This window comes from Crinia signifera, chromosome 11 (assembly GCF_055691185.1).
Source record: "Crinia signifera chromosome 11, ASM5569118v1, whole genome shotgun sequence".
Lineage (NCBI taxonomy): Eukaryota > Metazoa > Chordata > Amphibia > Anura > Myobatrachidae > Crinia > Crinia signifera.
Genome location: NC_139227.1, coordinates 52,401,161 through 52,428,352, shown reverse-complemented (window position 1 = coordinate 52,428,352; position 27,192 = coordinate 52,401,161). Strand labels below are relative to the sequence as shown.

General features: G+C 49.0%; 2 protein-coding genes across 6 annotated transcripts; one reads left to right on the top strand and one right to left on the bottom strand.

Annotated features, from left to right (window-relative positions):
* NIP7 (nucleolar pre-rRNA processing protein NIP7) lies at positions 1-3,815 on the bottom strand. The gene is made up of 5 exons (XM_083164236.1): positions 3,328-3,815; positions 2,481-2,567; positions 1,963-2,101; positions 1,708-1,848; positions 1-584 (listed from the first exon to the last, which is right to left on the bottom strand). The coding sequence occupies exons 1-5, from the start codon at positions 3,381-3,383 to the stop codon at positions 465-467; spliced, it is 543 nt and encodes a 180-aa protein (XP_083020362.1). The 5' UTR covers positions 3,384-3,815; the 3' UTR covers positions 1-464.
* COG8 (component of oligomeric golgi complex 8) lies at positions 3,450-26,680 on the top strand. 5 transcript variants are annotated; one of them, XM_083164235.1, is made up of 5 exons: positions 3,450-3,860; positions 4,679-4,886; positions 5,163-5,993; positions 12,919-13,087; positions 24,745-25,573. In XM_083164235.1, exons 1-5 carry the CDS (start codon positions 3,502-3,504, stop codon positions 24,900-24,902), a joined length of 1,725 nt encoding a protein of 574 aa, XP_083020361.1. In that variant the 5' UTR covers positions 3,450-3,501; the 3' UTR covers positions 24,903-25,573. The 5 variants fall into 5 exon arrangements, with proteins under 5 accessions (XP_083020361.1, XP_083020356.1, XP_083020357.1 ...); XM_083164230.1 differs by lacking the exon at positions 24,745-25,573 and adding an exon at positions 13,405-15,312 and having other exon boundaries at positions 3,452-3,860; XM_083164231.1 differs by lacking the exons at positions 3,450-3,860; positions 4,679-4,886; positions 5,163-5,993; positions 12,919-13,087 and adding exons at positions 16,525-16,623; positions 23,174-23,743 and having other exon boundaries at positions 24,745-26,679.
* Positions 26,681-27,192: the final 512 nt, after the last annotated feature.

The following is a 27,192-nucleotide window of genomic DNA, read 5'->3' as shown; positions in this document are numbered from 1 at the left end:
GAAAATAAAAATAATTCTTTAATGAACAATGCAGAAATCACACACCTGTGGTGTACGGTCTTACTACAGCCATGGTGTTAGGTCTCGGATTTTGGTAGAAATCAGTAGAGTGGCATCGATCTTATATGCCCCGTATTATATAACACGGGTACCCACAGAGTGGTGATCAGACTGACTACCTCCTGCCAATAGCTGCTTCTCAGACGGTCCTCTCTGCTGCCAATGTCTCACCAGAAGGGACCTACGTGAAACTACTAAACAGGGAATAGATAAAGGGCTTCCCCACAGAAAAGTGTACGTGAGGCTCTCTCCTGAGCATGGTCCCAGCAGTATGGAAGAATCAGCAGTTTCTTCTCCAGAAAGACCTAAGAAGCTGGGTCTTCCACACAGATACTGAGCATGTCCATGAAAGTCCTCTGCCTGATTATGGTGACATTAGATCAGTCCGCAGATGGTCTCATTTATTATGTAAGAGTATCTTCATTCCTGATGTACTCTCCAATGTCAGCTTGGTGGAAAACCACGATCGCCATCGGGTCAAGTTTCCTGCATTCCTGAGTGGACTTTGCAGCGACACCAAAACCCTGAAGCAAGAGAAAGACACTAAATTTAATGCTTCCAGCCAAGAGGATAATCACCTAATGCTGCCATACACTGCGTGATCTGGCCAATTATCTGACAACAACAGAAATGGACTAATTAGGTGAATGATTAAAAGTACATATATTGAAAAATCACAATAATTACTAAGAGACAGCCTCCCCTCCTCCCTCCCAACCTACCGCCACTACTACTCCATCCAAACCCCTCGCTGCCACTCCTCCTTCCCAACCCACCACCGCCTCCTCTCCACAGCTTCTCCTCCTCTCCCAACCTACCACAGCCTCTCCTCCTCTCTCCCGCTAACACTCCTTCTCCCTCTTAACCTAATGCTGCCGCCTCTCCTTCCTTTAAACTTACCGCCGCCTCATCTACTCCCTTTCTCCCTACCGCTGCCTATTTCAACAGAATGTTGCCTCTCCTCCTCTCCCAACCTACCTTAGCCTCGTCTCCTCCCTCCCACTAACACTCCTTCTCAACCTAATGCTGCCACCACTCCTCCCTTCCAACCTACCGCTGCCTCTCCTAATCTACTCGCTTTCTCTCAACCGCATGCCGCATTCCTCTCCCAACCTACCTCAGCATCTCCTCTCCCTCAGCCTCTCCTCCTCTCCCAACCTACCCCAGCCTCTCCTTCTCAACCTAATGCTGCCGCGTCTCCTCCTCCATCCCAACCTATCACTTCCTTCTCTCCTCCCTACCACTGCCTCTCTCTCTCTCTCTCAACAGAATGCTGCTTCTCCTCCTCTCCCAACCTACTTCAGCCTCTCCTCCATCTGCAGCCTAATCCTCTCCCAACCTACTGCTTCCTCCTCTACTCCCTTTCTCCCTACCGCTGCCTCTCCTCCTTCTGTAACCACCCTGCCAACACTCCTCCTCCCTCTAAGCCTAATGCTGCCTCTTCTCCTCCATCCCAACCTACCACTTACTCCTCTACTCCCTTTCTCCCTACCGTTGCCTCACCTCCCTCCCAAACGCTGCCACTCCTCCCTCTCCCCCCCCCCCCTCTTAACCTACCACCTCTCCTCCCTCTCTCCCAACCTACCACAGTAAGAGACCTTGTAACCGACTGCGCGGTGAAAGGCATAGCAATAAAATTGTACTCACCAAGGGAACATCAGCCATGGAGTACACAATAACCCCTTGGTACTGAGCAGTGTTCTCAGTTATCCGTCCCAGTCCAGACTTCAGAACATGATTCCCATACAGGAAAGACTGCTCGGCCCCGGGCTTCACCCAAACCTTGAACTGAGAGAATGAGAGATGTCAGTCATGCACAGACATGGTAGAGTGAAGGACGGGAATATATATATATATAGCTAGTTGATTATAACACAATAGGGCCTGGAGAAGATCAGTCACCTTTGCATATGGTGCCAGGTAGTCCAAGGCCGTGATGTGTAGACGAAACTTTTGCGTCTTGGTGAACTTTCCGAAACAGCTTCCTAGAGACACCAGCTTCTCCCGGGCAATGTTTGTGGCCAGCTTCAGGATCTTCTCACTGGGGGGCGGATAAACAAGGGCATTACATACACATATTAACATAGCACAGGGCTTCTCCAGGCATAGCTACAGTCCAGGATTTAAGGATAGCCATGCTTGAGCACAGATGGTTAAATCAATATACCTGGGCTACTAGCTAAATCGCTTGTGCTCAAGTAGGGCTTTCCTTAAAACCTTGACTGCTATAGCCTTGGAGACCATGGTTGGATCCGCTGATCTAACAGTGACTTGCCCATGGGTTAGTACAGAGACTAGACTCAGTACCACATGACATGTGACCACTGACCACCTCAGGACATTGTAATGACATACTTCCATTAGTAATTTGCACATTGTAGCTATACAGTGAGGCGGTTACGTGCCCTGGGAATGGTTACCTGACGTAGTACACCCGGTCATTGTGCAGTCGGAAGCAGTAGGTCCCGTCAGGGCGGTCCACCAGCAGCTTTATGTTCTCCCCAATGCTGAAGGACACAAGAGAGAAAACCACATTAGTAAGCCAAGGGACATACACCACAGCCAAACAGATCACCCCATCTCCATATCATGGTATTTTTAGGACCACCGATAGTTCTCGTGTAAACAGCTGGGACCATAGCAATCCCAGAAAGACCAATAGCGGCAGCATCATGCACTTTACAGGAGACGCGGCTGAGCGAGCAGAAGTGGGGATCCGCATCCATGTGTCCGCACACATGCGCTTGTGAGAGTGGCTACCAACATACGTATGCACACAGTCCTCTATGGGGAGACTATTATATACATTTACAGGTGGAAGGAGTTAGTAATGACAGGATTGCATAGATGGATTCTTTATTACTCGAGCCCCGGTTTACTCCGCCAGTACCTACCTCCATACCTCCCAACATGACCCTCTCCAGGAGGGACACATTGTTCTGCTCCTGCACTTCCCTCTTAATTTATAATTGCCATCACCTGTATTGAAGCAACTTTCTTAGCAATTTACCTGTTCAACACAGATGAGGGTAAACATACATTAAGAGGAAAGTCCAGGAGCAGAGCAATGTGTCGCTCCTGGAGAGGGTCATGTTGGGAGGTATGTACCTCCGAACCCCCACATATTCACACCAGTGCCTGTCCCCACGTTACCACCCTAGAGTTTCCCACCACCAGGCCCCCCCAGTGCCTGTTTTCCCCACCAGGGCCTCTCCCCCCACACGGTTCCACCGAAGTGCCTCCCCTCCCTGCGGCCCCCGCACTCACTATTTGGAAAGCTTCTGGAACATGCTCCGGGTCTCATCCTCAGTGAGCGGCCGCATCCTCCTGCCGCTGCCCTCACGTGTCCGTCCGTCTGCTGCTGCGAGTCACGCGCGGTGCACTCTGGGATGCGGACGCTCCACCAATCATACTGTCCGGTGACGTGGTGCCTGCACCAAGATGGCGGCCGTGCTCCCAGTGAAGATGCCGGACATGGAGCAGGAGGAGGAGGAGGAGAGCCTGCTGGCCGCGGTGTTCCGGGATGGATTCCCGGAGAGCCGGCGGGACAGTCCGGACATCGCGGCCTACCTGCGGGAGCTGAGCGCCTCCGGGGTGGAGAGGCTGCGGCGGGAGCCGGAGAGGCTGAGCGAGGAGCGGGCGCAGATCCTGCAGCAGACCCGGGAGCTGGCCTTCACCCACTACAAGACCTTCATCCGCACCGCCGACTGCACCGAGCTCATCTATCGGGACTTCGGCCAGGTGGAGGGCGGCGTGTCCCGGCTGCTCGGCAAGCTGCCCGGCTTCCAGGAGACCTGCAGGTGCCCGGAGCGAAACCCCCCCAGTACCTTGCAGGTCACGCCCATTACCCCCCCCCCCCCCCTGTCACCTACCCCCAGCACCCCGCCTGTCATCACCTACCCCCAGAGCCCAACCTGTCACCCCCCAGTACTCCTGTCACCTACCCCCAGTAACCCCGTCGTCCCAATATTACCTCCCCATTATCAACTGTTACCTATCCCCAGTACCCCGTCATCACCTTTCACCTACCCCCAGTACCCCCTCTGTCACCCCAATTACCCCCATCATCATCTGTCATCTAACCCCAGTGCCCAACCTGTGTCTTCCCTTGTCATCACCTACCCCCAGTGCCCAGCCTGTCACCCCCAGTAGCCCCTGTAATCAACTGTCACCTACCCCCAGTGCATCCCTGTAACCAAGTCACCCACCCCCAACACAAGGAGACCTGTAGGTGCCTGGACTGATCCTAATACCCCTGTCACCATCCGTCACCTACCCCCAGTGCCTACCCTGTCATACCCCTTTCACCTATACCTGGTAACCCCCTGTCACCAATGGTCACCCCCTAGCAGATAGACAGAGGGCAGCGTGTCGTGGCTGCCAAGAGACCTGCAGGAGCCCAGGCTGACTCCAGTTACCCCCTAATACAAGTATTATTCGGCGTGTATTTGCCCTGCCCTTGGTGTACCTCCTGATAGTACCGGATATGAGTATTCTTCTGTTTTTTTGCCCTTGGTGTACCTCCTGATAGGATGGGATATGAGTATTATTCTGTTTATTTGTCCTTGGTGTCTCCTGATCGGAAGGGATATGAGTATTATTCTTTGTGTATTTGCAGGGGGTTTGTGAAGCAGGCAGAGGATATTAGTTCCAGTCGGCGGATGAATACGCTGACCCTGAACCGACACAATGAGATACTGGAAATCCTGGAGATCCCACAGTTGATGGACACTTGTGTCCGGAATGGGTACTATGAGGAGGCTCTGGAACTGGCTGCATATGTCCGGCGCCTAGAGAAGAAACACGCTTCCATTCCTGTCATACAGGTGTGTACCTGTCTGCTGCTACTAGGGCACACATGCGGTGCATTGGAAACTGTGTCGACATTCGGGTCAAAAACAGCGAAAACACCCATGTAGACCTTTTGACTGTCGACCTATTGCTTGTGTCGACCTAGACCCATGTTGACCTAATGCTTGTAGACCAACTTGCTGTAGACCAAATGATCCCAACCCCTAAGCATAATATCCCATCATGTTAGACTGATCTCTTGCACCCAGGATAGGGCAGAATGACTTCCTCTGTCTCTTTTTTTTCCACAGGGAATAGTACATGAGGTGCGCCAGTCTGCCCAGCTCATGCTGAACCAGCTCCTCCAGCAGCTCCGCAGTAACATCCAGCTCCCCGCCTGCTTGCGAGTGATTGGCTACCTCCGTAGGATGGATGTCTTCACGGAAGCAGAGCTGCGGATAAAGTTCCTGCAGGCTCGGGATGCCTGGCTCCGCTCCCTACAGAGCTCCATCCCCCAGGATGATCCCTATTTCCACCTCACAAAAACTATTGAAAGCTGCCGTGTTAACTTGTTTGATGTGATCACGCAGTACCGGGCGATCTTCTCTGATGAAGACCCCCTCCTCCTCCCACCTACAGGCACATTACCGGTCAGCGAGGGGGCTATATTCCATGGGTGGGTGCTGCAGAAGGTGAGTGAATTCCTGCAGGTGTTGGAGAGTGACCTACAGAGAGGTGTGGGCAGTAGGCTGGACTCCCTCTTGGGCCAGTGCATGTATTTTGGACTCTCCTTCAGCCGCGTGGGGGCAGACTTCCGTGGCCAGCTGGCTCCAATCTTCCAGCAAGTAGCATCCGAGAACTTTGCACGAGCCGCAAAGGAGGCCGGGGAGAAATTCCAGGAGGAGATGAACATGTATACACTGATCTCTTCCCCCATGGGCATGGGCAACAGCAGCATCCCGCCTGTCCCAACACCCACTTCCCAGCCGGGAACCCTGCAGCCCCCCATGGTGCTCCTGGATTTCCCTCCCCTGGCCTGTTTTCTTAACAACATTCTGGTGGCCTTTAATGATCTACGGCTCTGCTGTCCTGTGGGTCTGACGCAAGAAGTGACCAGTACGTTGCAGGACGCTTTGGGCAAGGTGAGTGCTGTGTACTGCAAGTTGCAAGTCCACATGGCTGGTGATTCCCACCCACTATATCCCAGCCATGAAACTCTGAGGTGACTTCTAATACTTGTAATATTTTACTGAGGGGAGTACTGCAGTGGTTCCCAAACTGAGTGCCACTCCATAACTGACCCTAATGACAGGTAAGCTCAGCCCTGTCCCCACCAAAACACTGTCCCTAAGGGTAACAGGTGAGCGCATCCCTGTCCCACAACACATAACTGACCCTTAGGATGAGAGGTGAGGGCAGTCCTGTTTCACAACACATAACTTACCCTAAGGATGATGTGGTGGGAACAGGGCTGCGCTCACCTGTCATCCTTAGGGACAGTGATGTGGTGGGAACAGGGCTGCGCAAACCTAACTGACCCTTAGGATGACAGGTGAGCGCAGCCCTGTCCCCAACCACATAACTGTCCCTAAAGGTTACAGGTAAGGGGAACCCGGTTCCTACCAGATAACTCTCCCTAAGGATGACAGGTGAGCGCATCCCTGTCCCCACCACATAACTGTCCCTAAGGGTGACAGGTGAGTGGAACCCTGACCCTAAGGGTGACAGGTGAGCGTATCCTTGTCTCCACCACATAACTTACCTTAAAGGTGACAGGTAAGGGGAACCCTGTCCCCAACACATTAACTGTCCCTAAGGGTGACAGGTGAGCTCAGCCCGGTTCCCCAACACATAACTGACCCTAAGGATAACAGGTGAGAAAATCCCTGTCCCCAGCACATAACTGACCCTAAGGGTGACAGGTGAGGGCAGCTCAACCCACCACATAACTCTCCCAAAGGGTGACAGGTGAGCGCATCCCTGTCCCCGCCACATAACTGTCCCTAAGGGTGACAGGTGAGCGTAACCCTGTTCCCACCAAATAACTGTGACCCTACGGATGACGTGAGCGGAACCCTGTTTCCACCACATAACTGTCCCTAAGGGTGACAGGTGAGCGCATCCCTGTTTCCGCCACATAACTGACCCTAAAGGTGACCGGTAAGGGGAACCCTGTCCTCACCACATAACTGACCCTAAGGATGAAAGGTGTGCACATCCCTGTTCCCACCACATCACTGTCACTGTTCTATTTTAATAAACTTTTGTCCTAGTGGTGTTATAGAATAAATGCAGGTAATCTAAGGCAGCTGAAAGGTGAATAAATAATACCTCTGTCTCCTACTCGGATACAGGGGTATCTAGGGGGCACAATGAATGAGCTGGTTCACCTCAAGTGGCTGCCGCATATGAAACAGGTCTAGTCAAAATTTATACAAGAAAATACAAAGAAAGCAGTGCCTAGATTTTATTTTTTTTTAAATAAAACTTGCTACTGTTTGGATTGACTTTACAATATAATTTATATCAAAACATAATAAAATATTTTTAATAAAAATTCATGGGTATAAAATAAATACAGAAAATATGTCTAGACTTGATGCTCAAAATTAATATAAATGTCAGCACAGTTGACAACTTCCATTCCTATATATGCCTGGAATATTTGGGGGCTGTCTTTTAGGGCAATATTTCTCCTTCCGGAGACATCAGGGGCCACAGGCTTTACAGTGGGTAGTGTAGAGCACCAGCACCCTAGAGGTCAAACTTCAACTGCCTCCCTTTTGGGGTGCTGGCAGGAGCACTAGAGAGGCTGCTGTTTTAGCAACCAAACTTTATTATTTGTATTTTTCTATTACATTAACGAAGGTCAGTGACAGAACAGCAGCACTGGGGGTCGGAGCAGACCCCTGCGCTGCCGGCTCCATCATCTCCATCGCCACCTGCAGGGGCCCCGGGCACTGAGGAGCAGACAGCCTCCACCAAATGCCGGGGACCACAAGTGCTGGGCATAGTGAGTAACGCGCTCCTCGGTATGCGGGGCCGCCCGGCGTGCGCCGGTAAAATCCCTGCCATTTTACCGGCACTGCATGAGGACTCTATCCCTGGTGGCCATTTGCTAGCAGGGGGGGGGGGGGGGGGGGTTGGCTCCCCCCACATCAACTCCTCCCCCGGGGACAATAGGCAGGGAACTGCTCAGCACAGAGAGTTCCCGCCACTGACATCCCTTCCTGGCTGCACGTGAGGAGGGACACGGAGAAGCTCCTTGCCACCCTGGGTTCCATTCCTTCACTGCCAGGAGGCTTGTGCAAGTCCCCCCTGTACCTCCCCTGCGGGACACAGGTTACAGTTTTCTGTGTGCTCCAGCCAGCCATAGCTGCTGCAAGAGCCTAGCGTCATTGCATTGTATGCATTTGTATGCTTGCTGTTTTCTGTGTACCTTATTAACCCTTTTAACTGCTTGCAATGTAATTGGTGTTCTATTGTACCCTTTAGCCCTCCTGTATTTCCATAAGTATGCCCCACAAGGGCAAGTCCAAAAGGGGGGAGGCCCCAGCATTGCTGTCGTGCACAGCCTGTAATGCGGGCCTATCCCCCCTGGACTGTGTACAGGATAGGACCCCATGGGAAACGGCCTCCAGGGTAGACGCTCATGTGACAAAACTTCCTGAAGCTTATTTACACCGTGGCTGGGGCAGCAGGCCTGCCCAGGCATCAGCCTGGGTGGCTATGGCCCTAACTAAATGGACTGGATGTTTGAGGGGGCGCCAGCAGAAACTCTGCTGCCTACTATAGATTTGATGCATCATGCTGCTCTCTACTTAGGCGAGGCAGATCTTGATTCTTCCACTCTCTCCTCCAGGGTGTCAGCTTCTGGCCGCTCGCATATCCGTATGGCTGCGTTCCTGGAAAGCTGACACAGTCTCAAAAAAGGCTTTGGAGGCTCTTCCCTTCGGGGGTTCCCTCATATTCAGTCCAGAACTGGATAAAATGGTTGCTACGGTGGCAGCTTCAAAAACTGCCTTCCTACCATCCTCCACGGCCCCGGGCTACTTTCCAGTCCTTTTGTTTCCAGGGCCGTGGTAGGGGACAGGCCTTCTCCTCCAGATCTTCCCAGGGGGGCAGATCCTCCCGCCCTAGAGGAAGCCATCCCTGGGCCACCAGATGCAGAGCGTTAGAACAGTCCATTCAACGTTCACTCCAAGCAGGAGTCATGGAACCCGGCCCTTTGGCCCAAAGGAGTTTGGGGTGTTATGCCAGGCTTTTCTTGGTCAGGAAACCAAACTGTTCCTACAGGCCCATCCTCAACTTAAAGGGGCTCAACAAGTTTGTTTGTGTCCCGAAGTTCAGGATGAAGACCCTACGCTCCATTGTCTTGGCCCTTCAGCCAGGGGACTTCATGGTGTCCCTGGACATACAGGATGCGTACTTGCACATCCCCATCCGTCCGGAGCATCAACGGTTTCTGAGATTTTCCATCCAGTAACCGCATTTTCAGTTCCGAGCCCTGCCATTTGGTCTATCCACTGCCCCCGTGTATTCACGAAAGTGATGGCAGTGATGGGCAGCAGTCTGCGCAGCCAGGGTATCCGTATACACCCGTATCTGGACGACCTATTGATTCTGGCGCATTCTGCAGAGCTTCTCCAGGACCACCTGACTATAGTGATACAGCTCCTGGAACGTCACGGCTGGATCATCAATTGGGACAAATTTCACTGCTTCTTGCCCAGTCGATGGTTCCTCTGGGGGCCAGGTTGGACACTATCCATCAGAGGATCTACCTGCCGGAGGACCGCTGGAGGACTCTGCAATCCCGAATTCGCCAGCTTCTCTCTCCTCGATGGGTGTCCATGCATGCCTGTATGAAGGTAGTGGGTTCCATGGTGTCGGTCTTCGACTTGGTGGAATATGCCCAGTTCCACTCCTGACCCCTTCAGAAGGAGATCCTCTCCAAGCGGACGGGATCCTACCTTTCCCTCCGGTCTCAGGTGATAACCTTATCGCCGAAGTCTGTCTCTCTCATGGTGGCTCTTGGACCAAAACCTCAGGATGGGACGGATGCCAGTCTCCGCGGTTGGGGAGTGGTCACTTGCCAGAAGTCGTTCCAGGGCCTTTGGTCTGCCTCAGAGGTACAGCTTCAGATCAATGTCCTCGAATTGAGAGCGGTCTTCCGAGCTCTTTGTTTGGCGGAACCTTGGCTGAGGGGTTGCCCGTGCAGGTGCAGTCGGACAATGCGAACACGGTGGCTTATATCAACCACCAGGGCGGCACTCGCAGCCGGGCCGCAATGGTGGAAGCATCCCGCATCTTTCAGTGGGCGGAGAAGAAGATTCCGGCTCTCTTGGCAGTCTTAATCCCAGGAGTCCAGAATTGGGAAGTGGACTTCCTCAGCCATCAGACGTTGAATGCCGGTAAATGGTTCCTCAATCCGGAGGTGTTCCAGATGCTGGTACGACGGTGGGGTTTACCCGAGGTGAACTTGATGGCCTCTCAAAACAACCACAAGGTCCCTCCTTCTTATGGATCAAGGTCTCGCGACCCGACCGCCATCTTGGTGGACACTCTCTCTGCCCCGTGGCCGTTCACACTGATGTACGCCTTCCGGCCATTCTCCCTCTTCCTGCGAGTGGTTCGCAAGCTAAAGGAGGAGGGGGGCTCGTTGATCCTGGTGGCTCCGCATTGGCCCAGACAAGTCTGGTTCTCAGATCTTCAGACTCTGTCGGTGGCCCCTCGATTCCTCCTCTCACTCAGGGTCCGTGTCTGCACCCAGATCTGAGGCGCCTGGCTTTGACGGGGTGGCTATTGAGACCTCCCTGTTGAGAGCTAGGGGGTTTAATGCACGAGTAATCTCCACCATGCTTAGAGCGAGGAAAACTTCCTCGGCGAGGGCTTACCATCGTGTTTGGCGGGCTTACTTTGTTTGGTGTCGGGACTTCAATACCAGGACTTACCGCCTGACTCGGATTCTGTCTCTTACAGAAGGGCGTGGAGGCTGGGTTGCGCTTATCTACCTTGAAGGTTCAAGTCTCGGCTTTGTCCATCTTGTCTGCCGCAGGTTAGCGCTTTTGCCGGATGTCTGCACATTCCTGCAGGGTATTTTGCATATCCAGCCTCCCTTTGTCCCCCTGGTTGCTCCTTGGGACCTTTTTCCTTGTGCTATCTGTGCATCAGAAACCACCTTTTGAGCCTTTGCGGTCGGTGGACCTGTGTTGGCTCACCTGGAAAACCATTTTCTTATTGGCCATAGAATCGGCCCGGAGGGTGTCGGATCTGTCTTGTAAGTCCCCTTTCCTGGTCTTCCATTCTGACCGGGCGGTTCTTCGCACCATTCCTTCTCACTTACCGAAGGTGGTGTCAAGTTTCCACATCAACCAGGAAATTTTGGACCCGGCCTTTCATGGGTCAGATGTGTCTCCTGATCAGTCCCAACTGAGCAAATTTGCAAACCTGCGACTTGGTCGTCAGCCAGTATATTCTTGCATTTTTACGCTTTTGATAAGTTTGCCTCCCAGGACTAGGCCTTTGGGCAGAGTGTGTTGCTGCGGCACAGGCACGTCCCCACCCATAGGTGGCTGCTTTAGGACGTCCCACTGTAAAGCCTGTGGCTCCTGAAGGAGGAAATGAGATTTATGTCTTACCTGGTAAATCTTTCTTCGAGGACATCAGGGGCCACAGGGATCCCTCCCTGTCACGCCTGCTTTACTTTAGTTACTATTCGGTTACGTTTGTTATATTGTTCCTCTGTTGAGGGTACTAACTTGTGTTCTGTGTGGTGCTTCTCTTTCTTCTCTCTTGTCTCCTGCCCTGGCTTCTTAAAAAAACTGAGTCCTTGTCCTGGAGGCGGGGTAGAGGAGGGGAGGAGCCCAGCTGCCTGGGAGGCAGTTGAAGTTTAACCTCTAGGGGGGCTGGTGGTCACTCCCACTCCAATACCCACTGTAAAGCCTGTGGCCCCTAATGTCCTCGAAGAAAGATATTTACCAGGTAAGACCTAAATCTCAATCTTTACCATCCGCCTTTGTGGATAGAAAGGTCCCAATTTTCCTGCAGACCATTAGAGTGAACTCCTCCTTTGGAAATCGTAGATGGTCTGGTTCTAGGTGGAGGACCCTTTTTAATTGTATTCCATAGGATAGGCTTGAGGATGGACCATAGATGGATGCCCAATGGTGGATAAAAAAGGATAAACAGTCCATCCATCCAGGCTGGTTCGGAGTATGTCCAAAGGTTCAGTTGGTGCTGTCACAGAGTAACTCTCCTAAGTAAGGGGATTGATTTATTTATTTAAAAAAAGAAAAAATGTAGGCGCTTCTTTCTTTGGGCAGTATTCAATGAGAATTTTGACGATGTGCAGCGAATCCTGTTTAGGATTAGCTGCACATTCGCCACTGCCCACTGCGTTCCGGAGCCTCGCTGGCTCCAGTATTCAACGAGTCAGGGGCTCACTGCCGCCTGCCCCAGAACGTTTTGTAAAAAAAAAAAATATATATATATTTTTTTTTCTTTAAATATATATTCATGTGCTTACAGCACATGAATAAAAATAGCATGCCCCTCATCAGAATAAAATTCCTGATTTTTTTACACCAAATGTAAAAAACAAAACACTTTATTTTAAAAGTTCACATTCCACTTCACCATAAAAAGATAGCGATTTGCTACTCGGTGAATCATGGCGATAAAAACCTTGAAATGTATTCGTATTTCTGGTCATTGAATAGGGTGATTCACCGTTTTAGTCAAAAAATCGCCGTACAGCACGAAAATAGCACAAAATCGCCATAAAACATGGCGAATCAGCCTCGTTGAATACTACCCTTTGTCTTTTCAGGTAATTTAAGGCGCCGTGATTAGAGTTTGAGAATTCCTTGAAGTACATTATTCCCTATTAAATGGTTATTTTTGCCAAATCAAAATCTAATGGGAAACATTCTAGATTTTTATTGGACAGATGGGAAGTTGATGTCCTTGTTTTGTGTGGTTTATGTAGGGTCCCATATGATCAGTGAGCTGAGGCGGATGCTGTAATTATTGTACTTATTTTTTTTTTTTCTCTTTTACTTTCAGGTTGTTAACATAATCTTGTTGTTTCATCGCACGGAAGAAGCAGCATTCAGCCCCCAGGAGCGGGAGCTCTTCATCCAGTTCTGCACTGCCTTCCTAGAGGACCTAACGCCATATCTGAATCGCTGCCTGCAGGTCCTCTTCCCTCCAGCACAGAGGGCCCAAATCTTTGGTATAAGTCTTCTGTTTGGCCTTCGGACTATATGAGAATTGTGACTTCCTGTATATTAGCTGCTTCTGTGTGTGATTTTGCATAGAGCTGAGTAGAGACTTGCGTCATGGTGTTCTGTGTGGGTCAGGTGTGCAGATACTTTAGATGGGTGGGTAATTATTGGCATTGCTGGGTAGGTCCCAGCTGCAGGAAATATAAAGCATTATACAGCATGACCATTGTCAGAAACTAGTACAGATTACACATTTAAACTCTTACTTTTAGCAATTTTATCTGCCATTTGTGTGCTGACTGAGTGCCTTCCTTGTTTCCCCCAGGAGTGGCCCCGACACATCTCTCCCGCTATGGCAATCTAGGTTCTATTGATGTTACCCTGCTGCATGCCGCCTTGGAGGGAGTACTGCCACAGAAGGAGACTGCTCTTGTGCCAGACAGGGAGTTGGTGCCCACGCCACTGGCTCACTCTGACCCAGAGAAACCCCTTCCACCCACAGACAATGTGTCGCTGCAGCCAGAGGGGAACGTGCCCCCCATCACTGAGCCGGACACCCCTGCCAGAGATGATCCAGGAATGCCTTAGTAGCATTGCTATTAGTGGGACTGATCTGTGGGACATGGGTTTTGTCTGCTGTCAATCAGGACTTTATAATGTGATCTCAGCAAAGGGACATGGCTATTAGGGATAGCTGCAGTATCACTTGCACTAACTGTCCTGGTGGTATCTGTATCTATTACTGGTGATATACAAAGACTGGGTGAATCCTCAATGTCTCACGCAGGCACTTGTGGCACTGGTACCATGTCCTGAGGATTTATACTCTCCTATGTTCCGTTTGAAAACAATGTACTATGTGGTCACTAAATAACGCCCTTCAGAACATCTGCAATTCTTATAATGAATGGTCTGTCCTTTAATCCAAGGTTCCATTCTACAAAATAATCCATGTAGCCGAAGCATTCCCCTTACTTATGTGACTACTGAATGTGGCACTTGATTCAGTCACCTAGTATGCGCTGAATCCTCAGCACAGTGCAGGAAGGGTCAGATTTGATGTATAATGTCCGATCACCCAGAACAAATTCTCCAGGTTCTGTACGACCTACGATGTGGCCAGCGTCGTAACGTGTGACAGGACTTTGCACAGATAAGGCCATTTGTGTCTAATGTTCTATATTAGAGGAATATTGTTGCTTTAGTGTAACTGGCACATTAAGTGTTGTCCTTGGTGGGGGCTGGGACCAGGGGAACGCTTCATGAGATGACCCATATAATAGCCATTTAGGAGTGGTTATTAATAATCCTGGGCAATTAGTGATTATGGGGAATTGAGGTGGGTTTAGCGCAGGATTAGACATGGGTTATGTGTGCATTGGAAACAATCCCTGTGCCATGGAATTTATATTCTGAATGATTTACCGCACAACAGAATTGTATCAGAAGCCAATTAACCTCCAAGATTGTGGGGAGAACACCTTTCACACGACATCCGCCAAGCTCGGCAGTAATGCTAACCACTGTGGAGGTAGATTTATCTCATTGGTGTAGGAAGGAATGTCACTGAGACTCTATTGGGGACTAGATGGTTTCAGGCAGCTGCTGACTTGTGGGCTGCTGATGGTTCTTGGCTGGGGCAGTGATGAAATATCTATTCCCAGTCTTCCAAACATGACTTATTGTGATGCCAGGGCACTAAACATGGCTTTTTGTGCCACAACCGCCCGGAACCCCTTCACATCGCAATGCCAGAACTTCGAGATAACATCTCCAATCCTCCAGAATATGTCTCTTCCTATGCTGAGAACAGGACCAGGGGCACTCTTTCACACTTCCCTGTAAGCCGGGTATTTTCTTGGACCAACTCTGCCCACGAGCTGGTTTGGATTCCCGGATAATTAGACCCAAGTTAACACTTTCACACAGAGCCGATACCCAGTTTTTGCAGCAGTATGAAAGGGGTTAAAAGGAAGTGCAAATGTGACTCTGCGACAATTTGAATGGGTGACGCTTTTACTAGCTGTGTTCCATTAGTACAACTCCTAAAAGACGCGTATCCGAGGTTCTCCCCAGAAACACTGACAGTGGAAATATTGTGGGTATAGTCACACAGATGTCAGTACTTTGTGATTTGTTTGTCTGTCTGGTTCCTATTGCTCTTTACTCAGCACTTCCCTTCTCTATTGTTATGTTTAGGGCCAATAAATAAAGACACTTTGATTTTATCTTATTTCGTTGTTATTTTTGTGTCTCTGTAACATAATGTAGAAGTCTCCCACTGGTGCATAACAGGTTTTGTTCTGTGTGGGTAACACAGGGTTCAGGTGCACCACATGCCCTGCACCCGGGAGTAATAGGTCACTCGGTTATCTAGGTCTTTAAATATATTTGCAAATTATTATGGCCTGCATGATAGGAGCCAACTTTTATAACAAATATTGCAGGTCCTGAAGCATCTGCCGCACCACCAGAGCTGGATCTTATGGGCTGCAAGTGACATGGCTGCTGGTAGGATGCTCTCTGAATCATTAGCAACTGATCTAAATGTTACAATTATCAAAATGGAGGTCTGGGTGTGCAAATAAGGGGCTGTGGTCCTCATTATTGGCCTTATTCTAGTTCACTCTAGTTCCTTCTTAGATGGACAAAACCATGTGCACTGCAGGTGGAGCAGATGTAACTTGTGCAGAGAGAATTAGATTTGGGTGGGGTTTTCCTTCAAAGTTAGATCTATATTGCAGTGTCAAAATAAAGCAGCCAGTATTTACCCTGCACAGAAACAAAATAACTCACCCAAATCTAATTCTCTCTGCACATTTTACATCTGCCCCCCTGCAGTGCACATGGTTTTGTCCATCTAAGAAGGATTTTGTCAGAAAGAGTGAACTAGAATAAGGCCCTATGTGTAACATGGTGCATGCAGTGATATGGGGGGGGGGGGGAGGGGTAACGTCACACATCTGCCTGGGGATAATATAGTGATAAATAGGGGGGTACATGACAAATCTGCCAGGGGATATGGTGGTGGTGATAAAGGGTTACATGAAACATCTGCCTGGGGGGGTATTATGGCCATGAGGGGACACACATGGCACATCTGCCCGGGGGTATGATGGTGTTGATAGTTTCCCAGCTGCTATCCAGCGCCCAGTTAGCACAAAGTAGCAGCTCTGATCTATAATAATACACCTTATATCAGTAATGCAGTGAAAATAATATAATACACTTGGGAATAATAATATAATACACCTGTAATATAATACAACTGGTAATAATGTAATACTCTATACAATAACAATATGTATACAATAACCGTGATACAATCCTGCGGCGGATGGATACAACAAAAACTTTGTACATAGATGAGGCGGATGGATACAATAAGAACTATGTACATGGGTGAGTCAATCGATCCGCTGTGAGAGCTACATTGCAAAGCGCAAGAAAGTCACGTGGCTGGCACGGGAACTACAGCTCCCGAGAGGCCTTGCGGCAGCGTGATGTATGGTACGTGACTACGTGCGTCGCCGGGCATGTGAGGGTGAGTGATAGTGATGGGAAATCTAGTTCGTTTTGGTGACTAGTTCATTATGATCTAGTTCACCCAAAAGATTAGATCAGAAGATTAGTTCATCTAGTTCATTTAGTTCATTATTCCAGCACTGACTCAGAGACTGAGAGGAGTGCATGGAGCTAGATGAACTAGACTAGATTATGACACACAGAGCAGGCATTGTAATACCAGCTCATTGTAGGAGTTATAGTCTTGTTAGAATGATCATATACTGTATGTTTAATAAATCAGATTATTTTCTAGTTTAGAAAAGCAATAAGTTATACAGCACCCTTCTAGTGACATGCTTATTGTTTAGCTCTGCAATATTAATCCCATTGTGGTTATTACTTTACCTTCCATAATATGCAAGTAAAATACCCAAATTCAGAGTAATTTAATAAGTCAATTTTTTTCTGCTTTTAAAATACAGTAATTAGAAAAAAACATGTCCCCTTGCCCCAATTTAGCTGACCTTAGAGAGAGATAAAGTAGAGACTTTGCAAAGTAACCAGTTGCTGATTGGTTGCTAGGGGCAACTGCTCCACTGTATACATCATTAAGGTTCATACATATCCATCTCTGACTGTAATGTGGAGTAAACAGAGCTACTACAGTATACTGTATGACATGCAGCAGCCAGCACTGTGTCTGTGGCTGCATACACACAATACATGTGCCTGAGCACAGCAGTGCCACACATGGTAGCTCACAGGTACTGTACAGTCTCATTATGGCTGTATAGTCAGAGATTAGTTCAGGGATCTGTATGAATCAGTGAACTAATTGAACTACTGAACTATTTGCAGGACTCATGAGTCATCAGGACAATGTAGTTCATTTGGATCCGCAGAGTCCAGACCATGTCTGAGCTCAGCACTGCCATCTTTGGCAGCTACCATGTACTGCCTCCTGTGTATTGCATGAGAGCTGATAACATGGCTGCTGCAGAAGCACCTACACAGATCCCAGCAGCAGATTTAGCCCAGCAGTATGCTCAGGACCCAGTACCAGAAGCAGCAGCAAGTGTTTGGACATCTGAACTAATCATATAATGATAGCATCACATAAAGGTGAGCAGCATGAGCACACATGCTCACTCACAGACACACCACACATAGACTCTGGCTAGTCAATGCATACTTTTATTTTATTAGATCTGTATTTGCTGGGCTTTGTTGTACTTTTAACTTTAGATACAGGAAGTAAAGATCCAGTAAATGAGCCTTATGGAGCTGCTGGGCTCTGTCTGTCTGTGTGTTACACTGGGCTCTGTCTGTCTGTGTGTTACACTGGGCTCTGTCTGTCTGTGTTACACTTCCCACTTGCTTTACTTCCTGTTGAACTAAATGAACTAATCTTTGCCAGAGCAGTGATCTGAACGATTTAGTTCACTTTGAAGATTAGTTCATTTTGAACTAATCATTCACGAACTACCCATCACTAGTGAGTGAGGGCATCCACTGCGCCCTGTGTTACTTTCTGGAGGTCTCTGCCATTGTGGGCACTGGTGCTATATCATCTACCTGATGTCAGTGCAACATAATTGGCGCAGTGGTCAGCATTACTGACAGAGGTCATGAGATCAGTACCCCCAGATGTGGCCAGTCTGTGTGAGGTTTATGTGTTCTCCGCCTGGTGACAGTGCAGCCGGGTAGAGATATGTGCAGGGGATGTGTTGGGGAGACTTCCATGCACTGACTGACCTGCTGCCTATGCCGGCTAATACAGTCACCTCTCATACCTCCCAACATGACCCATTCCAGGAGGGACAAAATGCTCTGCTCCTGGACTTCCTTGCCAGTGGCAATTGCAAAGGTGGGACTGCACCACTGTCCAAAATTCAAATAGGGGAGCCACACCTGCCAGGGATTCCCTGACTGTGGAGTTTGGAGTGGCAGTTGGTGCAGCTCCCTGTCTGAATTTTGGACTGTGCTACAGCCCTGCAACTGCCACTGGCATGCAAGTCCAGGATCAGAGCATCTTGTCCCTCCTGGAATGGGTCATGTCTCCGTATTGCTGGTGCCAGTAGCTGAGTCGGCACTCAGCTACAGACTGTCACCGACCCAGTTGCTGGAGGTAGCTGGGTGGCAGTAGCTGAGTCGGTGACATTTGGTAGCTGGGTGACATTAGATGAGTCGGTGACAGTCAGCAGCTGGGTATCAGTAGCTGAGTCTGTGACATTCAGTAGCTGGGTGACAGTAGCTAAGTCGGTAGCTGGGTGTCAGTAGGTCAGTCGGTGGCAGTCAGCAGCTGTGTGTGAGTAGCTGAGTCCGTGAAAGGTGGTAGCTGGGTAACAGTAGCTGAGTTGGTGACAGTCAGCAGCTGGGTGTCAGTAGCTGAGTCTGTGACAGTCGGTAGCTGGGTGACAGTAGCTGAGTTGGTGACAGTCGGTAGCTGGGTGATAGTAGCTGAGTCGGTGACAGTCGGTAGCTGGGTGACAGTAGCTGAGTTGGTGACAGTCGGTAGCTGGGTGATAGTAGCTGAGTCGGTGACAGTCGGTAGCTGGGTGACAGTAGTTGAGTCGTGACAGTCGGTAGCTGGGTGACAGTAGTTGAGTCGTGACAGTCGGTAGCTGGGTGTGAGTAGCTGAATTGGTGACAGTCGGTAGCTGGGTGTGAGTAGCTGAGTCGGGGACAGTTGGTAGCTGGGTGATAGGTAAGGGAATGGGTTGTGTCAGTCGCACAAGATAATGGATGATGGTCCGGACCCCTTAGTACGTATGGTCTTGAATAATGTATAAGACTGTTAGGGGTGTGCTACCTATGGACACGACGATGACGGACAAAATTCACAAAGAAAGAAAGAATGTCCTTAGTAAGGTGCACCTCGAAGAAAATATAAAATTTAACTTTTATTAATTCATACTTAAAAGGCTGCGAAATTTATTAAAAATAACATAACACATAACATGGGTGGGGAACACACAATGTTTAAAAAGAACTATGGTGGCAGGCAGGAATGGCTATCCAATGTTAATATCAAATTGATTAATGCAGGCTACCTACATCCATGGAATTGTCGCGCAAATAGAGATTAGATCGCGACACTACTCATGGAGTGTTATACATATATGGTGCCTGATAGGAGTGGGTTAAATAGCCTCTTATGACTCCAATGTGCCAATGTAATGAGTGAATTGACCCGTCCTAAATAAATGCCATCGGGTCTATATACTCAGCCCGGGCAATTTATAAGAACACCTGGGTTATTATCATGGGAGTGGGTGTACTGTATATAAGACACCTCTACTAACTCCTATAAGTCCCTATGACTGCTGGTATGTATGTCTCTGGAATAATCCCCCAGCTGGCTGGTAGAACAGGGAAGTGACAGAGCCTCCTTAGTATTGCTGGGTATCCCACTAGGACAATACTCTAGGGAGTCTCAACCCAGGGAGGAACTGATCTCTTTCAAGTATATGTACCAGTCTGTCTCACTCTCAGCCAGCGCTCAGTAGAACTGGCATATATGGGTCCAGATCAGCAATCGCAGAGATGGTAGTGAGAGAATTTACCCGTCCTAAATAAATGCCATCGGGTCTATATACTCAGCCCGGGCAATTTATAAGAACACCTGGGTTAATATCATGGGAGTGGGTGTACTATAGATAAGACACCTCTAATAACTCCTATCAGACCCTGTGACTGCTGATAAGTATGTCTCTGGAATAATACCCCAGCTGGCCGATAGAACAGAGGAGTAATAGAGCCTCCTTAGTGTTACTGGGTATCCCTCTAGGTCAATACTCTAGGGGATCACAACCCAGGGAGGAACTGATCTCTTTCAGGTATATGTACCAGTCTGTCTCACACTCAGCCAGCGCATAGTTAGACTAGCGTATATGGGTCCAGATCAGCCATCACAGGGATAGTCACCCAAATAGGCACAACAATAATCAAAATACATTTGTAAGAAAAATAATAAACATGGAGCCAACTGCCTGCGCACCGCTAGCCGGTGATAGTAGCTGAGTCATGGACAGTCGGTAGCTGGGTGACAGTAGCTGAGTTGGTGACAGCTGAGTTGGTGACAGTCGGTAGCTGGGTGTCAGTAGCTGAGTCTGTGACAGTCGGTAGCTGGGTGACAGTAGCTGAGTTGGTGACAGTCGGTAGCTGGGTGACAGTAGCTGAGTCGGTGACAGTCGGTAGCTGGGTGACAGTAGTTGAGTCATGACAGTCGGTAGCTGGGTGACAGTAGTTGAGTCGTGACAGTCGGTAGCTTGGTGTGAGTAGCTGAATTGGTGACAGTTGGTAGCTGGGTGATAGTAGCTGAGTCATGGACAGTCGGTAGCTGGGTGACAGTAGCTGAGTTGGTGACAGTCGGTAACTGGGTGACAGTAGTTGAGTTGGTGACAGCTGAGTTGGTGACAGTCGGTAGCTGGGTGTCAGTAGCTGAGTCTGTGACAGTCGGTAGCTGGGTGACAGTAGCTGAGTTGGTGACAGTCGGTAGCTGGGTGACAGTAGCTGAGTCGGTGACAGTCGGTAGCTGGGTGACAGTAGCTGAGTCGGTGACAGTTGGTAGCTGGGTGACAGTAGTTGAGTCGTGACAGTCGGTAGCTGGGTGACAGTCAGCTGGGCGTGAGTAGCTAAATCTGTGACAGTCAGTAGCTGGTGTCAGCTACCGATTCAGCTACAGAGTCGGTGACAGTCGGCAGCTGTGTGTGAGTAGCTGAATTACTGAAAGGTGGTAGATGGGTGACAGTAGCTGAGTCAGTAGCTGGGTGTCAGTAGCTGAGTCACTGACAGTCAGCAGCTGTGTGTGAGTAGCTGAGTTACTGAAAGGTGGTAGCTGGGTGACATCAGCTGAGTTGGTGACAGTCGGTAGCTGGGTGACCGTAGCTGAGTTTGTGACAGCCGGTAGCTGGGTGTCAGTAGCTGAGTCGGTGACAGTTGGTAGCTGGATGTGAGTAGCTGAGTCGGTGACAGACGGTAGCTGGGTGAGCGTAGCTGAGTCGGTGACAGTAAGCAGCTGGGTGTGAGTAGCTTAGTCTGTGACGTCAGTAGCTGGGTGTCAGTAGCTGTCAGTGACAGTCGGTAGCTGGGTGTGAGTAGCTGAGTCGGTAGCTGGGTGACAGTAGCTGAGTCAGTGACAGTCGGTAGCTGGGTGTGAGTAACTGAGTCTGTGACAGTTGGTAGCTGGGTGTGAGCAGCTGAGTCGGTGATAGTCGGCAGCTGTGTGTGAGTAGCTGAGTTACTGAAAGGTGGTAGCTGGGTGACATCAGCTGAGTTGGTGACAGTCGGTAGCTGGGTGACCGTAGCTGAGTTTGTGACAGCCGGTAGCTGGGTGTCAGTAGCTGAGTCGGTGACAGTTGGTAGCTGGATGTGAGTAGCTGAGTCGGTGACAGACGGTAGCTGGGTGAGCGTAGCTGAGTCGGTGACAGTAAGCAGCTGGGTGTGAGTAGCTTAGTCTGTGACGTCAGTAGCTGAGTCGGTAGCTGGGTGTCAGTAGCTGTCAGTGACAGTCGGTAGCTGGGTGTGAGTAGCTGAGTCGGTAGCTGGGTGACAGTAGCTGAGTCAGTGACAGTCGGTAGCTGGGTGTGAGTAACTGAGTCTGTGACAGTTGGTAGCTGGGTGTGAGCAGCTGAGTCGGTGATAGTCGGTAGCTGGGTGTGGGTAGCTAAGTCGGTGACAGACGCTAGCTGGGTGTGGGTAGCTGAGTCTGTGATAGTCTGGGTGACAGTCAACAGCTGGGTCTGTAACAGTCGGCAGCTGGGTGTCAGTAGCAGCCACCATCACCTCAGTAGCAGCCGTCACCTCAGTAGCAGCAGCCCCCGTCACCTCAGTAGCAGCCATTGCCTTGTGAGTTAAGTTATATTATGCTACAGTAATGTCACTATCTTGGGTTTGCCTCATTGTTCTGCCTACAACAGTGATTTTCAACCTTTTTACCTTGCGGCACACTAAATACGATTTTAAAATTGCCAAGGCACACCATGAGATCCCCACAGGGCAAAACACATTGGCTCCCACAGGAAAAAAACAAATCTATTGGACCCCATATAAAAAACAAACACACTGGTAACAAAATAAAATACATTGGCCCTTTACATGAAAAGTAGAGACCAGTAAATAACAGTTGAACTGGTGATTGCTGTAAACTGGGGCACACTTCAGAACAGCTCAAGGCACACTAGTGTGCCACGGCACAGTGGTTGAAACACACTGGCCTACAATATGGCTACCTCCGCTGTGAGTAGGCTGTATTGTGCTGTATTCCCAATCTCCCAGTCCATTATCACGAAGTTCTCCTGTGTAGGATAACAGATTGTTCTGGGGGCTCTATGGTGCTGAGGTGAAGCACCCACACAGTGGTATTGCTGATGATGGCGCACACCTGGGAAGTGCAGTAAGTAGCTGCAGTCTACGTGGCTGTGGTTCCTTATCAGTCATCACTCGCTCAAGGCTTTATGCATCCCCTGGCTTCTGGTCACTGCAGTGAGAAACCCACGTAGCTCCTACGGTGAGACCACTGCAGTTCTATAGCCATGGAGTATGTGATCTGTGTGGTGCTTACTCAGTATGTCTTTTCCCTTCAGGTAATCCAGTCATGTTGGTCACAAGAGGTTGCAGCATCCTGCGGCTCCTGTCCCAATGCTCTCCCAGTCTAATCTCTGGGATCGGCCTGCAGTCCTCCCGCCTGTGTGCATCCTGGACAGGTGTAAAGAGGCGCAGCTACTGGAGGTACCTGAAGAGGTCTGTACTAGGAGCCCCCACCCCTCCCTACAAACAGGTGGCTCAGACAGGGGACCCAGTGCTGCGCACCCAGGCCCAGCCAGTGTCCTCGGATCACATCTCCCACCCGGACACCCAGGCTGTGCTGAAGCGAATGATCACGGTTCTGAAGTCAGGCGGCTGTGTAGGGCTAAGTGCCCCTCAGCTGGGGGTTCCTCTGCAGATCATGGCATTGGAGCTCCCAGAAAAAAGGTGTCAGGAGGTGCCACCTGAAGTGCGAGCGATGCGAGAGATGGAGCCTTTCCCACTCAAGATCTTCATTAACCCGTCAATGCGAATCCTGGACTCTCGGAAACTCCACTTCCCGGAGGGCTGCAGCAGTTTACAGGGGTTCTCCGCTGTTGTACCCAGATACTATGCTGTGGAGATATCAGGTAATTTACAGGGAAGTGGGAATATGCCAGGACAACAGTATGGCCTGATTTGCCGCACAGAATAGCGTAGCACACAGGAAATAGTTGGTCCCTGTGTCTGAGTCCACTGTCCTAATAAGATCTGAAAGCTTTATAATGTATTTCCTTCAGAATATTACTCAAAATCCTGGTCCAGTATCCATAATCAGGACCGTAGTGCGCTTAATAGGAAAGTCTGACGTTCATCCTGATTATATAGGAATGAGCGAAAGCCATTGCTGCTTTGGTAGAGATGTCATTGCTTAATCCAATGGACATAATTGCACAAACCCTGTATTTTAATTTGCACAGACGTGCCTCATTAACACCCGGACCAGTAGATTATAACTGTTGCAGCAGCATTCTGCGTTATCTCCAGGAGAGGACAGGTCACAGCATCTAGTAGCGGAATCTTCCTCTCACTTTTTCAGTTTATTATAATTATAGTGTATATTAGAATTGTCCTTCTCATTCCTATAGTTGTATACTTAAGTGAAATATATAGGTGTCTCTTGTAGAATTGATCTGAATTGTTTTTATCCCACAGAAATGGAAAAATTGGATTAGATTATCTGCACATTTAATCCATTTCTCCAAGTATTGTGATTGGCGTTTACGCGAAATCACAGCAGCTAAAGCTCCTCCCCCTCTAGATTTCATTGGCAATGTAGAGCTTGCATTCCTGTTGGTAATCCTTGGCTAAAGGCGCCCATACATGTTACAATTATTGTATACAATATCGCATCTCGGTTTTGCGATGAGATGTAGTACAAAAAGTATGTGCTGCACATACTTTTTGTACTAGATCTCATCTCATCGCAAAACCGAGATGCGATATTGTATACAATAATTGTAACGTGTATGGGCATCTTAAGTTGCTTCCAGCAGGAGCATGCGGATGAGTCTGGTACCACCACTTACCTGAGTATGCTCTGCAGGTTTGCGCTGTCCGCTCCTTATCACTAACCTACCTGCTCTCCTAGGGCTGAATGACAAAGGGGAGCAGACCACCTGGAAGGCGCGAGGCTGGGCTGCCCGGATTGTCCAACATGAAATGGACCATTTGGACGGCGTCCTCTACTGTGACAAAATGGACCCTCGGACATTTATAAACATGAACTGGATGGAAGTGAATGACTGATATAAAATCACTAGTGCTGTAGCAGGCTGAGGTGGCCTCCTAGTGGAGAGGATAATTGATGCAAGGCGTGGTTGGATGAAGACCTGGTGCTTCTCTCTGGAGGACACATACTGTTAAATAATTTGTGCTTATTAAACTGAGTCTCCAGCTTATACACGTCTGTGCTTGTAGCCTGCGTGCCCAGTATAAGGTCTGGCTTCCATGTCTCCAACGTATACACGTGTCTGTGCTTGTAGCCTGCGTGCCCAGTACATGGTCTGGCTTCCATGTCTTCAGCATATACACGTGTCTGTGCTTGAAGCTTGCGTGCCCAGTATACGGTCTGGCTTCCATGTCTCCAACATATACACGTGTCTGTGCTTGTAGCCTGCGTGCCCAGTATACGGTCTGGCTTCCATGACTACAGACCAACTGGTTATCCATTATAACCAGTACCAAATAAACAAACATGACTGGATTCATTGTACAGACGTTCTAGGAGGTCAGAGAGACGTCTGCTTGTGACTTCATAGTAGCCACTATACATACATGAAAGGCAGTGGTTGACAAGCATATGCACAAGCAAAAGGTCAACATGGGATAAATGGTATTCACCCATAGGTGAAGAGGGTGGGCGCCAATACAATGGGGTGTGAGGCCAGCTGCTCACACAATGGGGAAAGTCAAAATAGAAGAAAATAGTGGATCACTAGATAATGAACTTAGATCCATTGGGTATCACAATAATTTTTTATTAAATAAAATATTAAATATAAAAATATATATATAATCATAAAATATATTGCCTTGACAATTTAATAATAACATTAACCCATTATAATAGACCTCATTGAATTAACTGGTGTGAGACTTGGGATATAAATGGGAAAAGAATATAATTATACTTCTTTACAGTCCTGCTGGTTCCTATGATTGCTTCCTTAATGATGATGGTAGTCCCCACTGATAATGTCCAAGATTGAAAAGTGCTGGAATGAATGGGTGTCCATAAACCTGACTGGGTTGACAGCCTGTGTGGTGTTTCCAAATTCTGGAATAAGGCTTTGTAAATAGCTGGAGTCCCAATATTAAGCAGCTGGTGGTTTTCCAAGAGGACATAGTCCCAGTTGCACCAAAAGGACTGGGGAAGAAGGAGCTGGTCCAAGCTGGGTTAGGTAGTGGAAAATCCCAAAGTCTGACAACAAGAGTGTGTACTAACACATTTCATTGTCTCCTTCAAAGGTGTGATACTCTGAATGGAGTCAAGGTTTACATACCAGGAAACAGGAAGTGTATCATACATCGTTATCTGAAATTACCCAATTTATCTTACATTAAAAGAAATGACATGATCTAGTATTTATACATCTATTATGAAAGGATCTTCAAAGGAGGCAAACCAAGATATTTATTATGAAAAAACAATAATAAAAACTGTAGTTAAAAGATCAGATTGTAAGTTAGACCTATATCCGCCCCACTTCCGGTGGTTGGAACGCAAACTGAGTCCAACTTCCGGTCTGTGGAATGCATAGTGTGACTCATAACACACGTGGATAGTGTCCTTTTAATAATCCATATAGCACATTGAGATTTGTCATATGGGCTTGAATAGGGGAAGGAGTCAATATAACTCTAAAGGCCCCCATACACTATGCGATTTGGTCCTGATTTCACCCGATACAGATGGATACCGTACCGTGCGCATCAGGTCAGAGTCAAGAGGTCGGACCGGCTTCACATAAGATTTGCTAAATCTTATGTGCCGGGCAGGGGACACAGAGGAGTCGGGCAAGGGGAGCAGGGAGCTGTCAATGCTCCGGGAAGGTGGAGGGAGCAGGGGGGTGGTGGACGCTGCTATTAGTGCAGAGGTAGTGGACGCTGCGGGGGATACAGTGGCGTTTGTAACGTAGAGGCGTGCAGGGGGAGCCTGGAGCTGTCAGTGCTGGAAAAAAGAAAGCCCATACAATGAATGGGCATCCTGTGATTGGTTGAGAGCTCTCTCAGCCAGTCAGCAATTGGCTGAGAGCGCTCAGCCAATCACAGTCTGCCCATTCATTGTATGGGCTTTTTTTTTCAGTACTGACCACTCCCGGCTCCCCCTGCCCGGCTCTATGTTACTGCCGCCTCGGTGTCACTGTCCCCTGCCTCTGCATTACTAGCAGGGTCCCCCCCCCCAGCCGCCTCGCAGCGTTCCCCTCCTGCCACCTCGATGCCCCCTCCAACTTGCAGCTCCCCAGGAGTTGCATATGATACATCGCATGCGATGTATCATTTGCAAAACTTGGCACATCAAGTGCCAAATCATGTG